General features: G+C 42.9%; 1 protein-coding gene across 3 annotated transcripts in view; it reads left to right on the forward strand.

Annotated features, from left to right (window-relative positions):
• The first annotated feature begins 1,180 nt into the window (after positions 1 to 1,180).
• KPNA6 (karyopherin subunit alpha 6) overlaps positions 1,181 to 14,435 on the forward strand; it is a 62,974-nt gene continuing 49,719 nt past the window's right edge. Inside the window, exon 1 of one of the 3 annotated variants that reach the window (XM_017527914.2) lies at positions 1,181 to 1,327. In XM_017527914.2, the coding sequence (XP_017383403.1) occupies positions 1,324 to 1,327 (4 nt within the window). In that variant the 5' untranslated portion in view covers positions 1,181 to 1,323. Of the gene's footprint in view, positions 1,328 to 1,378; positions 1,400 to 1,462; positions 1,672 to 14,435 lie in introns of those variants that run through there. The other 2 variants (XM_017527915.2, XM_037738256.1) reach the window with 2 other exon arrangements.

Below are 14,435 nucleotides of genomic sequence, written 5' to 3' on the forward strand. Positions count from 1 at the left end.
CACGCGCCACCATGCCCAGCTAATTTTTGTATTTTGGTAGAGACGGGGGTTTCACCATGTTGGCTAGGATGGTCTTGATCTCCTGACCTTGTGATCTGCCTGCCTCGGCCTCCCAGAGTGCTAGGATTACAGGCATGAGCCACTGCACAGGCCTATTTTTCTATTTTTTATCACCCAGTAAGACTGCCAACTAATCAGAAAACCTGGGTTTAGTCTTATTTCCTCGTTTCCTTCTCTCCATAGCCTTGAGCAAGTCACTTCCCCTAACTAGATGATTCGTTATTCCGATTCAGCCCAGGGTCTATGATTGTTGTTGTTTTTTTTTGAAATGGAGTTTGTTCTTGTCTCCCAGGCTGGAGTGCAGTGGCATGATCTTGGCTCACTGCAGCATCTTCCTCCTGGTTCAAGTGATTCTCCTGCCTCAATCTCCCAAGTAGCTGGGATTACAGGCACCTGCCACGGCGCCTAATTTTTTTTTTTTTTTTTTGAGGCGGAATGTCACCCTGTCGCCCAGGCTGGAGTGCAGTGGCGTGATCTCGGCTCACTGCAACCTCCGCCTACAGGGTTCAAGGGATTTTCCTGCCTCAGCCTCGCGACTAGCTGGGATTGCAGGCGCTCACCACCACGCCCGGCTATTTTATTTTGAGACGGAGTTTCGCTCTTATTGCTCAGGCTGGAGTGCAAATGGCGCGATCTCGGCTCACCGAAACCTCCGCCTCCCGGGTTCAACAGATTCTTCTGCCTCAGCCTCCCGAGTAGCTGGGATTACAGGCATGCGCCACCACGCTCGGCTAATTTTGTATTTTTAGTAGAGACGGGTTTTCTCCATGTTGGTCAGGTTGGTCTCGAACTCCTGACTTCAGGTGATCCGCCCACCTCGGCCTCCCAAAAGTGCTGGGATTACAGTCGTGAGTCATCGCGCCCGGCTATTGGTTTCAACTATGGAAAGAAGGGATACGCTTCTGGCAGAAAAAGTTCTGGGGAAAAAAATCTCACTATAAAAAGGAAATAGTAGCAGAAACAGCTGGGAACTCGTAGAGACACTTAACTTTCGTAGGTATCCCTCGCAGTCTCCTCCCAGCCACTCCCTTCGTACGTCATATCCACGCCCCACCTTTAGTGGCTGTGGTCTCTTTAAGTTCGTATCTTCGGTGTAATGATAGGCGGTTGGACCAATAACGCGTTTCGTCCTGTAGATAAGTAGTTTGTCCATTTCGGGCTGCCGTCCTGCAGATCCGCCATATTGTCTCCTGAAGCTGCCGCTGAAGCTGCTGCCGCTGCCGCCGCTGCTTCCGCCGCCAAGTGTGAGCGAGCGGAGCCGCGATGGGTGAGTGAGGAGACCAGGCATTCGGGTTCTTGGGCTCAGGCAGGATTTGGCGAGAGCCTGTCTCCGGTCTGCGTAAGATGTCTGCATCCCTCTAGCTAGGTCTGGGGAGAAGTCAGGCCGGGAGTGCCCCTCAAGCCAGTTTTGGGCCGAGCTAGGGCCCGCGGTGGGAGCAGTCCTTTGGTGCTGGTTCCGGGGACACGTTGGCACGCTGGGGACCACCCACATGGTGTCCTCGGGCAGGAGCTCACGTTTTCCTGGGAGCTAGAAAGGGGCCTACTCTCCGCCCTGCGCCCAGACTGGGGATGGGGGACGGACTCCCAGCGGCAGGCCTGGGCGGCGCTAAGGTAGCTTTCTCCTGGCTTGTGTTTGGCCGACGCGCGTCTTGACTAGATTCAGTGGCTCCCCTGAACTCAGGGAAGTCCTACCTACGTAGCGGGGTGGAGTCCTCTGGTGAGGGGACGCCAGGCGAGCCAGCACCAGGCCAGTAACCATGGGCACCCAGGCCGAGGGTAGCTTGCGCCGCTGAAGGCCAGGAGAACGGAACCAAAGCGGAAATAGTGTGGTTCAGTTGGGCTCGGAGTGGCATCTCTTGTGATGGTAGAACACCAAAGGCCAGCTTCTCTTGGCCATCTTCAGGTTGGGGACTTTAGGTTTCTGGGCTGGCCTTGGTAAGGAGAAAAGGAGCGACCTGTTGATCTTTCTGGGGGGACTCTGGCTGGCAAGGCCTCTGTTAAGAGAGACTACCATGGCGAAGTCTTTGGACTTAGAGACAGAACCAATAGTGGTAATTCCTCTCCACCAATAAAAACTGTTAAATTTGCTAAGTCTTCCTATGTGCAGGCATTGTGCTGATTGCTTTACATATCATGTTTTACTTAATTTGTAAAACCTAAGGAAATAGATGCTACCGTTATTGCTATTTTACAGATGTGGAAGCTGAGGTTTAGAAAGGTAAAGTAACTTACCAAAGATCACACAGTGGCTAAGCCAGGATGAACACTCCCAAGTCTAGTTTGTAACTCCTGGGTTTTTTTTTTTTTTTCGTTTGTTTTTTCTGTTTTTTAAATACAGAGTCTTGCTGTGTTGCCCATGCTGGAGTGCAGTGGCGCGATCTCGGCTCACTGCAACCTCCGCCTCCGGGGTTCAAGCGATTCTCCTGCCTCAGCCTCCGGAGTAGCTGGGATTACAGACACGCCTAGCTAATTTTTTTTATTTTTGGTAGAGACGGGTTTTCACCGTGTTGGCCAGGCTGGTCTCAAACTCCTGACCTCAAATGTTTCGCCCACCTCGGCCTCCCAAAGTGCTGGGATTACAGGTGTGAGCCTCTGCCCTCCGGCCTTTTTTGAAAATTAATTTTATTTTTTGTAATGACCTGGCCCTCTAGTGGTTGGGCTGGAAGAAGGGAAAAAAGCTTTTACACCCTAGGCAAAGTTGTAAAGGTGTTTTGGGTTTTTTGTTTGTTTTTGCATGTTGGTCCACTTTGGAATCTGTCTTCTGAAGGAAGCTGAAAGAGTCCAGAGTGAATTGCTAACTCCAACTATTGTGTGTGGGGCAAGCAAAATGAGATTCTGCAATTTTTTTTTTTGGAGAAGGAGTTTCACTCTTGTCTCCAAGGCCGGTGTGAAGTGGCCTGATCTTGGTTTACTGCAACCTCCACCTCCCAGGTTCAAGCAATTCTCCTGCGTCAACCCAACCAAGTAGCTGGAATTACAGGCCCCCGCCACCACTCTCAGCTAATTTTTTTTTTCTTTTTAGTACAGACAAGGTTTCACCATGTTGGCCAGGCTGGTCCTGAACTCCTGATCTCAGGTGACCCACCCCTCAGCCTCCCAAAGTGCTGGGATTACAGGCATGAGCCACCGACCCCTGCCTGGAATTGAATTTTATTTATTTATTTATTTATTTTATTTTTGGAATTGAAATTTTTTTTTAAGATCTGTGATTCTAGGGAAACAAATTATTCACTTGAGCTTCAAGGTAATGACTTTAGAATCAGATCTGGTATTGGAAGTCACTTAAATGCCAGACACAACACATATGGAAAGCATCTAGCAAAGTCCACGATAATGTTGTTCTTCCTTTCTGAGCCTTTTTTCATCTCTAGAAAAAAGGGGTGGGGCTGTGTTATCAAGATATTTGGGGATAAAATAAGGTAACAGCATTTGGGCTGGTCAAGGTGGCTCATGCCTGTAATCCCAGCACTTTGGGAGGCTGAGGTGGGTGGATCGCCTGAGGTCAGGAGTATGAGACCAGCCTGACCAATATGGTGAAACCCTGTCTCTACTAAAAATACAAAAATTAGCCGGACATGGTGGTGTGCTTCTATAGTTCCAGCTACTTGGGAGGCCGAGACAGAATTGCATGAACCTGGGAGGGGGAAGTTGCAGTGCGCCAAGATCATGCCAGCCTGGGCAACAGAGCCAGACTCTATCTCAAAAACAAACAAAAAGCAGATAACATTGTCTGGAGCCTAGTAAGGGCTCTATTAATGTCAGAACAGATTCTTTTCCACTTTCAAGAGTGTTCCTTTTCCTTAAGCACTCTGGTTTCCATGTTTCTCTGTTAAGTAATAAGACTGATAGGCCTTTCTTAGTAGCTGGAGCTTCATCTATCAGTGAATATTTAGGAGCTTTTATGTTATAAACTTTATGTTGTAAATTTCGTATTGGTCTTCAGTTTCAGAAACGCTGTTGCCTCAAAGGGGAGGAACTAATGTTTAATAAGCTCAGTGAAATAAATTTGGTAGGAATTTACTCAGTTTTATAGATTGGGAAACTGCCTCAGAGAAAATAACACAGCCAATAAGCCACAAAGCCAGAAGTAAGATTCTTACCCATTTTGCCGAACATAAATCTCTAAGAAGACTTAAGGAGTCAAGAAATAAAGTTAGTCCTATTCTGGTATAGTTCAATATGAAAGTTCTTCAGTGGAGCAACAAAACCCAACCAAGGTCTTGAAGGGGGGTTTTAGCCTAGAGTCAGGTAACTTCCTCTTTCCAGCTTCGTCTCAAGTACCTCTCCCTCATCATACCTTGTCTTTAAGAATGTCAGCTTTTTGTTTATCTATATTCCATGTAGATCAGACTAATGTATTTATTTAATCCTAACATCTAATCCAAGGTATCTTATGTTATCTTCATTTACAATTAGAAATCGAAGCTTTGAGAAGATTAGGTGACTAGTCCAGGGCTAGTAATCTGGATCCTGTGGGCACTGGAGACACTAACACAGCCTGCCTTCACATGCCCATGAGTAAAGAACCTGCTGTATTTAACTGCCTCTTACGTGCACTCTCCGCTAGCTCAGTCTTATATCCTACACTATTTCTGCAGTGCCCAAACTTCATTACCCTTAACAGACCTTTGTAGTGATTTTCCTGCCTCTAGGTGCCCTGTAGGGGTGATGTTTGTTGTTCTGGAGGTTGCTTTATTCTGAGTCTCTAGCAGAGACTACAGCCTCATGAGTCTTAGCAGACACTAGTTGTCTTAGCACCATTACTACTACTTTGCTAACTGGGAATCTGGCCACCTTTCCTTACCCCAGGGGGTGGGTCTTGATATAAACTCTAAACCAGTCATTGTAACTTTAGCTCCCTAGACAGTGATTGATTTAGGCATGGGCATATGATGCAGTTCTGCCTAATTAGATGGGAAGGGAAGCCTGGGGAACTTCTGGAGAAGCTTTCCTTATTTAAGAGACTTGCCAGATTTTATTTTATTTTTTTGCCAGTTTGTATTTTAACCCAGGTTGCACCAAAATGTGAGAGCCATAAAAAAAGACAGAGATGGGAAAGCTATAATAATAATGGCCAAAACTTATACAGAACTTGCTATGTGCTAGTTACTCTTCTAAGTACAGGCATACCTCGGAGCTAAGGCAAGTTTGGTTCCAGACCACAGCAGTAAAGCAAATATAATAAAGCAAGTCATGAATTTTTCTGTTTTGCAATGCATATTAAGTTTATGCTGTACTGTAGTCTCTTAAGTGTGCAATAATATGTCCAGTAAAAGTACACTTTTTTTCTTTTTGAGTCAGAGTCTCGCCCTGTTGCCCAGGCTGGAGTACAATGGTGCAGTGTCAGCTCACTGCAAACTCTGCCTCCCAGGTTCAAACAATTCTCCTGCTTCAGCCTCCCGAGGAGCTGGGATTACAGGCACCCCCACCATGCCCAGCTAATTTTTGTATTTTTAGTAGAGACGGGTTTCACCATGTTGGCCAGGCTGGTCTTGAACTCCTGACCTCGTGATCCGCTTGCCTCAGCCTCCCAAAGTGTTGGGATTATAGGCATGAGCCACTGCGCCCAGCCTAAAAAAATTTTATGAATTAGCTGGGTGGAGTGGTGAGTTACTGTAGTCCCAGCTACTCAGGAAATTGAGGTGGGAGGATTGCCTGAACCTGGGAGGTTGAGGATGCAGTGAGCCTTGAAAGCACTAACACACACCAGCCTGGGCAACAGAGCAAGACTTTGTCTCAAAAAAAAAAACAAAACAAAACAACCCCAAATCGTTTGTTGTCTTTTATTTATTTATTTATTTAGACAGGGTCTCACTCTGTCACACAGGCTGGAATTCAGTGGTGTGATCAACAGCTCACTATAACTTTGAATTCCCAGGCTCAAGCAATCTAGCTACCTACCTCAGCCTTCCAAGTAGCTGGGGCAACAGACATGCACCACCATGCACAGCTAATTTTAAAAATTGCTTTTATTTATTTATTTATTTATTTATTTATATTTATTTTATTTTATTTTTTTGAGATGGAGTTTTGCTGTTGTTGCCCAGGCTGGAGTGCAATGGCGCGATCTCTGCTCACCGCAACCTCTGCCTCCTGGGTTCAAGCAATTCTCCGGCCTCAGCCTCCCGAGTAGCTGGGACTACAGGCATGCACCATCATGTCCAGCTAATTTTTGTATTTTTAGTAGAGATGGGGTTTCACCTTGTTGACCAGGATGGTCTCGATCACTTGACCTCGTGATCCACCCGCCTCGACCTCCCAAAGTGCTGGGATTACAGGCTTGAGCCACCGCGCCCGGCCCTAAAAATTGCTTTTAAAGGATGTTGCCTCGGCTGGTCTTGAACTGGGCTCAAGCAATCTTCCTGCCTTGGCCTCCCAAAGTGTTGGGATTACAGGTGTGAGCCACTTTGCCTGGCCTATTGTCATTTCCACAGTGTTAATAGCATTTTCACAAGGAGTAGAATCCATCTCAAGAACCACTTTTGTTTGCTCTCCCATAAGAATAGCTGCTCATCCATTAAGTTTGATTGTGAGATTGTAGCAATTCAGTCACATTTTCAGGCCCCGCTTCTAGTTATCTTGCTGTTTCCACCCCATCTGCAGTGACTTCCTCCATTGAAATCTTGAGCCTCTTAAAGTCATCCATGAGAGTTGGTGTCAGCTTCTTCCATACTCTAGTTTATGATGATATTTTGACCTCATGAATTGTGAACATTCTTATAAGACCTGAAAGTTGAAATCACTCCTTAATTCATACAGAATGATGGATTCTGTATGGCTACAGAATGGTTGTTGTGTTAACAGGCAGGAAAACAACATTAGGCGGAGTGTGATAGCTCATGCCTGTAATCCCAGCACTTTGGGAGGCCAAGGTGGGCGGACCACTGGAGGTCAGGAGTTCGAGAACAGCCTGACCAACATGATGAAACCCTGACTCTACTAAAAGTATGAAAAAATTAGCTGGCCATGGTGGTGTGCGCCTGTAATTGCAGCCACCCTGGAGGCTGAGGCAGGAGAATCACTTGAACTTTAGAGGCAGAGGTTGCAATGAGCCAAGAGTACAACACTGTAACTTTAGCCTGGAGGACAAACTGAGACTTCGTCTCAAAAAAAAAAAAAAAAAGAAAAAAGAAAACATTAATCCTATTGTACCTCCATCAGAGCTCTTGGATGAACAGGTGTATGGTCATTGAGCAGTAGTATTTTGAAGAGAACTTTCTGAGCAGTAAGGTTCAACTGTGGGCTTAAAATATTCAGTAAATTGGCTGGGTGTGGTGGCTCACACCTGTAATCCCAGCACTTTGGGAGGCTGAGACAAGCGGATCTCCTGAGGTCAGGAGTTTGAGACCAGCCTGCCCAACATGGTGAAACCCCGTCTCTACTAAAAATACAAAAAAAAATTAGCTAGGCATGATGGCAGGTGCCTGTAATCCCAGGTACTCAGGAGGCTGAGGCAGGAGAATCGCTTGAATCTGGGAGGCAGAGGTTGCAGTGAGCTGAGATTGTGCCACTGCACTCCAGCCTGGGCAACAAGAGTAAAATTCCATCTCAAAAGAAAAAAAAAAAGAAAAAGAAAAAAATATATATATGTAATATATATAATAATATATATAAATATATTTTAATATATAATAAAATATATATATATATATATTTTTTTTTTAGTAAATCAAGCTGTAAACAGATGTGCTGTGATCCAGGCTTTGTTGTTCCATTTATAAAGCATAAACACAGTAAATTCAGCATAAGTTTTAAACTCCTGAGAGTTTCAGAACGGTAATTGAGCAATGGCTTCAACTTAAAGTCACCAGCTGTGTTATCCTGTAACAAGAGAGTGAGCCTCTCATTTGAAGCTTTGAAGCCAGGTGTTGACTTCTCTATAGCTATGAAAGCCCTAGATGACATCTTCCTCTAATAGAAGGCTGTTTCTTCTACATTGAAAATCTGTTGGCCAATGTAGCCACCTTCATCAATGAGCTTAGCTAGATATTTTGGATAACTTGCTTTAGCTTCTACATCAGCACATGCTGCTTCATCTTGCCCTTTTTTTGAACTCTGTTACCCAGACTGGAGTGCAGAGGCATGATCTCACATTACTGCAACCTCCATCTCTGGTTTCAAGTGATTCTCATGCCTCAGCCTCCTGAGTAGCTGGGATTACAGGCATTTACCACCATGCCCAGCTAATTTTTGTATTTTTAGTAGAGACAGGGTTTGCCATGTTGGCCAGGCTGGTCTCAAACTCCTGACCTCAAGTGATCTGCCCACCTCAGCCTCCCAAATTGTTGGGATTACAGGCGTGAGCCACTGCACCCAGCCTCACTTTTCTCATTTATAAAATGGTAGCTCACGGGGTAGTTGGAAGTTTAAATAAGACTATAATAAATTCCCAGAACATGAGAAGTCTTTAATAAATGGCTGCNTGTGTGTGTGTGTGTGTATGCTTATGGGGCCAGCTTCATTCTTGTAAATGTGGATATCTACTTTCCCCAGCATCATTTATTAAAGAGATAATCTTTTCCCTTTGTGTAGTCTTTGTACCCCTTTGAAGTTCATTTGACCATATATGTGGGGGTTTAGTTCTGAGATCCCTATTCTGTCCCATTAGTCTATATATCTGTCTTTATGCTAGTACCACATAATATTGATTATTATTGCTTTGTAGTATGTTTTTAAATCAAGAAGTGTGAGGCTTCCAACTTTCTGCTTCTTTTTAATATTGTTCTGGCTCTTTAAGATCCCTTGAGATTCTATCTGAATTTTAGCATTTTTTTCTGTTTTGGCAAATAATGCTATTAGTATTTTTATAGGGATTATATTAAATCAGTAGATAGCTTTACATAGTATGGACATTTTAACAATATTACATCTTCCAATCGATGAACATGGGATGAATTTCACTTGTATATATCTTTTTTATTTCTTTTAGCAATGTTTTGTAGTTTTCACTATGCAAGTCTTTCACTTCATTAGGTTTATTCCTAAGTATTTTATTTTTTTATGTTATAGTAAATGAGATTATTTTCTTAATTTGCTTTTTGGATTTCTCATTGTTAGTATATAGAAATGCAACTGATTTTTATGCATTAATTTTGTATGCTGTAACTTTGCTAAAATTATTAGTTATAACAGATTTTTGTGTGGAATTTTTAGGGGTTTCTATATATAAAATAATGTCATCTGTGAACAGAGGTAATTTTACTTCTTCTTTTCCAATTTGAATGCCTTTTATTTCTTTTTCTTGTCTAACTGTTCTGGCTAGGACTTTCAGTACTATGTTAAATAGTAGTAGTGAGAGTGGGCATCCTTTTCTTGTTTTTGATTTTAGAGGAAAAGCTTTCAGTCTTTCCTGTTGAATGTGATGTTAGCTGTGGGCTTCTCATATATGACTTTTATTTTTGTCCATCCTTACTTTGTTTGAGTGGTTTTTTTTTAATCATAAAGTGTATTGAATTTTGCCAAGTGCTTTTTCTGTATTAATTTAGATCATCATTGTGATTTTTAGTCTTCATTTTGTTAATGTGGTGAATTACATTCATTTATTTTTTTATGCTGTACCATCCTTTCATTCCAGGTATAAATGCAAGTTAGTCATTGGCTCTTAATATCTGAGGCCTTTCTGGCTTACAACTTTGCTACTTTTTTGTTCCCTGGGGACTATGTGAGAATTTGTGGATCTCATTTCTGCTTATTCAGGTCATAATTTAGATAACATATTTTGTCAAATACTTTTTACTGCAGTTATTGAGATTTCCATATACATATTTTTACTGTTAATATAGTGAATTATGTTGATTCATTTTCAAATGTTAAAGGAGTCTTAAGTTTCTGAGGTAAATACTACTTGTTCATGTAGTATGTACATATATATTATGTATTATCCTCCTTATATGTATTATTTGAATTTATTTATGAAATACTATTAGTGATTTTTTTTTTTTTTTGAGATGGGGTTTTGATCTTTTTGCCCAGGCTGGAGTGCAGTGGCATGATCTCAGCTCACCGCAACCTCCGCCTGCCAGGTTCAACAATTCTCCTGCCTCAGCCTCCCAAGTAGCTGGAATTACGGGCATACACTACCACGCCCAGCTATTTCTGTATTTTTTGAAGAGATGGGATTTCTGTATGTTGGTCAGGCTGGTCTCGTACTCCCGAACTCAGGTGATCTGTCCACCTCAGCTCCTAAAGTGCTGGGATTACAGGTGTGAGCCACCGTGCTTGGCTCCTACTTTTTTTTTTTTTTTTTTTTTTTTAAAGAGATGGGGTTTCATCATGTTGGTCAGGCTGGTCTGGAACTCCTGACCTCGTGATCCACCCACCTCAGCCTTCCAAAGTGCTGGGATTACAGGCGTGAGCCACCGCGCCTGGTGGCTCCTACTTTTTTTAAAGACAAGATCTTGCTCTGTCTCCCAGGCTGGGGTGCAGTGGCAAGATAACACACTGCAACCTCTAATTCCTGGGCTCAAGGGATCCTCCCATGTCAGCCTCCTCAGTAGCTGGGGACTACTGGTTGTGTGCTACCACACTCAGCAAATTTTTACTTTTTGTGAGACAATGTGGTCTTCAAGTCCTGTTCTCAAGTGATCCTCCTTCATCGGCCTTCCAAATCATTGGGATTACAAGCATGAGTCACTGAGCTTGGCCTCCACAGTGATGGCTCCTTTCCTTAAACTTTATGAACCAGTCTCTGTTAGCTTCACACTTCTGTATCTTCCTCATCTCTCTCAGCATTCACAGAATTAAAAAAGAGAGAGCCTGGCTCTGGATTAGGCTTGTGTTTAAGGGAATATCGTGACTGATTTGCTCTTCTGTCTAAACCACTAGAACTTTCTCCATATTGGCAATAATGCTGTTTTGCTTTTTTTTTTTTTTTTAAACATTTGTGTGTTCACTGGAATAGCACTTTTAATTTCCTTCAGTAACCTTTCCTTTGCATTCACAGCTTTGCTAACTGGTGCAACAGGCTTAGTTTTCAGCATATCTTGGCTTTCAACATATCCTCACTAAGCATATCTTGGCTTTCAACCTTCCTCACTAAGCTTAATCATTTCTAGCTGTTAATTTAGTGAGAGACATCTAACTGCTTTTTTTCACTTGAACACATAGAGGCCATTGTAGGGTTATTAAGTAGCCTCGTTTCAATATTGTTGTATCTCAAGGAATAGGGAGGGAGAGAGACTGGGGAATGGCTGGTTGGCGGAACAGTCAGAACATACACAATATTTATCAGTTGAGTTCTCCATCTTATATGACCATGGTTCGTGGCATCCCAAAACAGTTGCAATTTGATTTGTGATCAAATATCACTGATCACAGATCACCATAACTGATAAAACAATTGTAAGCAAAAGTTTGAAATATTACAAGTATTCCCAAAATGTGGCACAGACACAAAGTGAATACATGCTGCTGGAAAAATGGCACCAATAGACTTGCCTAACATGGGATTGTCACAAACCTTTAATTTGTTTTTTTTTTTAAAAAAAATACAGATTGGCTGGGTGTGGTGGCTCATGCCTGTAATCCAAGCACTTTGGGAGGCTAAGGCAGGCAAAACTTTTGAGCTCAGCAGTTTGAGACCAGCCTGGGCAACATAGTGAGACCCTGTCTCAATCTAAACAAAAAACACACAATATCTGTAAATCACAAAAAAAAACGAGATATGCCTGTACTTTATATATTCATTTAATTCTCAGATTCCCATGTTTTTGTTGAGAAAACCAAAGGATGGAGAGGTTTTAGTAACTTGAGCAAATTCATAGCTGCTACATGGAAGAGACACTTACTCAGTATGGTTCTAATAAAAAAATGGGCTGTTTGTGCTTAAGCATTCCTGGTGGAGAAAGTAGCTATAGCAATCTCTTCCCCACCCATCCTTTCCTATGAAAATCTCACCTGTTTTTCAAGATCTAATTTAAATGCTGCCTCGTTCATGAACCTTTCCGAAATACCTTACGCCTTCCAATTTGGAAATGAACTCTCCTTCCGACTTTTTTTTTTTTTTTTTTCTTGAGACATCTCACTCTGTTGCCCAGGCTGGAGTACAGTGGGGCACGATCTCTACTCACTGCAACCTCTGCTTCCCAGGTTCAAGTGATTCTCTGCCACAGCCTTCCGAGTATCTGGGATTACAGGTTGCCTGAACCACGCCCAGCTAATTTTTTGTATTTTTAGTAGAGACGGGGTTTCATCATATTGGCCAGGCTGGTCTTGAACTCCTGACCTAGTGATCCACCTGCCTTGGTCTGCTAAAGTGCTGGGTTTACAGACATGAGCCACAGTGTGCAGCACCCCTTTTTTTTTTTTTTTTTTTTGGAGATGGAGTCTCCCTCTCAGGCAGGAGTGCAGTGGTGTGATCTTGGCTCACTGCACCCTCCACCTCCCAGCTTCAACCCATTCTCCTGCCTCAGCCTCCCAAGTTACTGGGACTACAACTGCGTGCCACCACACCCAGCTAATTTTTGTATTTTAGTAGAGACGGGGTTTCACCATGTTGACCAGGCTGGTCTTGAACTCCTGACCTCAAGCAATTTGCCCTGTGCAGCCTCCCAAAGTGCTGGGATTACAGGCATGAGCCACTGTGCCTGGACTGTTCATAACTTCCATATAGCCCTTTTCTCCCCCAAAGACAGAGTCTCTCTCTGTTTCCCAGGCTGGAGTGCAGTGGCGCAATCTTCTCAGCTCACTCCAACCCCTCCCCCGGGTTCAAGCAATTCTTCTGCCTCAACCTCCTGAGTAACTGGGATTACAGGCATTTGCTATCATGCCTGGCTAATTTTTTTGTATTTTTAGTAGAGATGGGGTTTCATCGTTTGACCAGACTGGTCTCGAACGCCTGACCTTGTGATCTACCTGCCTCAGCCTCCTAAAGTGCTGGAATTACAGACATGAGCCACTGCGCCCAGGCCCATATAGCCCTTTTCACATCCTTTTTTGTATTACAGTTATTTCATTCCATGTTACTAGTTTTTTGACCAATTGCTTGTTTTACATAGCCTCATTTCCTTATCTTTAAAATAGGTATAGATTAGGTGCAGTGGCTCACACTTGTATTGCTAGCACTTTGGGAGGCTCAGGAAGGAGGATCACTTGAGGCAAGGAGTTTCAGATCAGTCAGGGAAACATGGCAAAACCCCCATCTCTACAAAAAAAAAAAACTGGGTGTGGTGGCATGTGCCTACAGTCCCAGCTATATTAGGGGCTGAGGCAGAAGGATCACTTGAGTCTAGGAGTTTGAGGTTGCCGTGAGCTATGATCTCACTGTCATACTCTAGCCTAGGTGACAGAGCAAGACCTTGTCTCTAAAAAATAAAAATAAAAATGAAATAAAATAAAATAGAGATAATAGGATTGTTACAGGAATTAAATGAGGTAATGCCTGTAAAGCATTTTAGCTCGGTGCTTAGCACTTAGTAAGTACTCAGTAAGTGATAATTAATAGCTGTTAGTCACTTAGTAAACAAAGTACTTTCTATGTGTCAAGCTATATATATATATATATATATATATATATATATATATACACATACATACATACATGCATAGTTTGAGATGGAGTCTTGCTGTCACCCAGGCTGGAGTGTTGTGCTGTCTCAGCTCACTGCAATCTCTGCTTCCTGGGTTCAAGTGATTCTTCTGCCTCTGGCTCCCTAGTAGCTGGGGTTACAAGCATCCGCCACCATGCCTGGCTAATTTTTGTATTTTTAGTAGAGAAGGGGGTTTCACCATGTTGAACTCCTGATCTCAGGTTATCCACCTGCCTTGGCCTCCCAAAGTGCTGGCATTACTGGTATGAGCCACCATACCCAGCCAAGCCCTATATTAAATATAAAGTTAAATTAACGAGTCTTTGTCATTGAGGAGAGGACAGAAACATATTGTGAATACTTGTTAGAAACCCGTAATTTTAGGACCAGGCAGACAGCTATTATTTTCAGCAAGTGATTATTGAGTGCTTGCTATGTGCTGGGGACTTTTCTAGACCCTGGAAATACAGTGGTGAACAAAACAGACAAAACCTCTTTCTGGTGAAGTTCCAGATTTTACATTCTAGTGGATAATTGAATGAAATAAACCAAAGGGAGACTGGCAGATGAACGGGACAGCCCTGTTTCCTGTCTACTGAGCTCTAGCCAATTGTTGCTGCCATGCAGAATGTGGTTCTAGTGTTGTCTTATTTGCATGATTTCCCATCCTTTCCACAATTCCTCTCCCTCTTGAAGCTGGAAATCTGTTTTTTTAAATAATACTTACTGCTTTGTAGAGGTTACAAGTTAACTTTCAAAATCTGAAAACATTAGCAAAAGATATTTGAGACCAATTATAGCCTGAGAATTATCTGTTTTATTTGCAAATGTTATGTCAATTAATATTCT

This window comes from Cebus imitator, unplaced genomic scaffold (genome assembly GCF_001604975.1).
Source record: "Cebus imitator isolate Cc_AM_T3 unplaced genomic scaffold, Cebus_imitator-1.0 Scaffold51, whole genome shotgun sequence".
NCBI lineage: Eukaryota > Metazoa > Chordata > Mammalia > Primates > Cebidae > Cebus > Cebus imitator.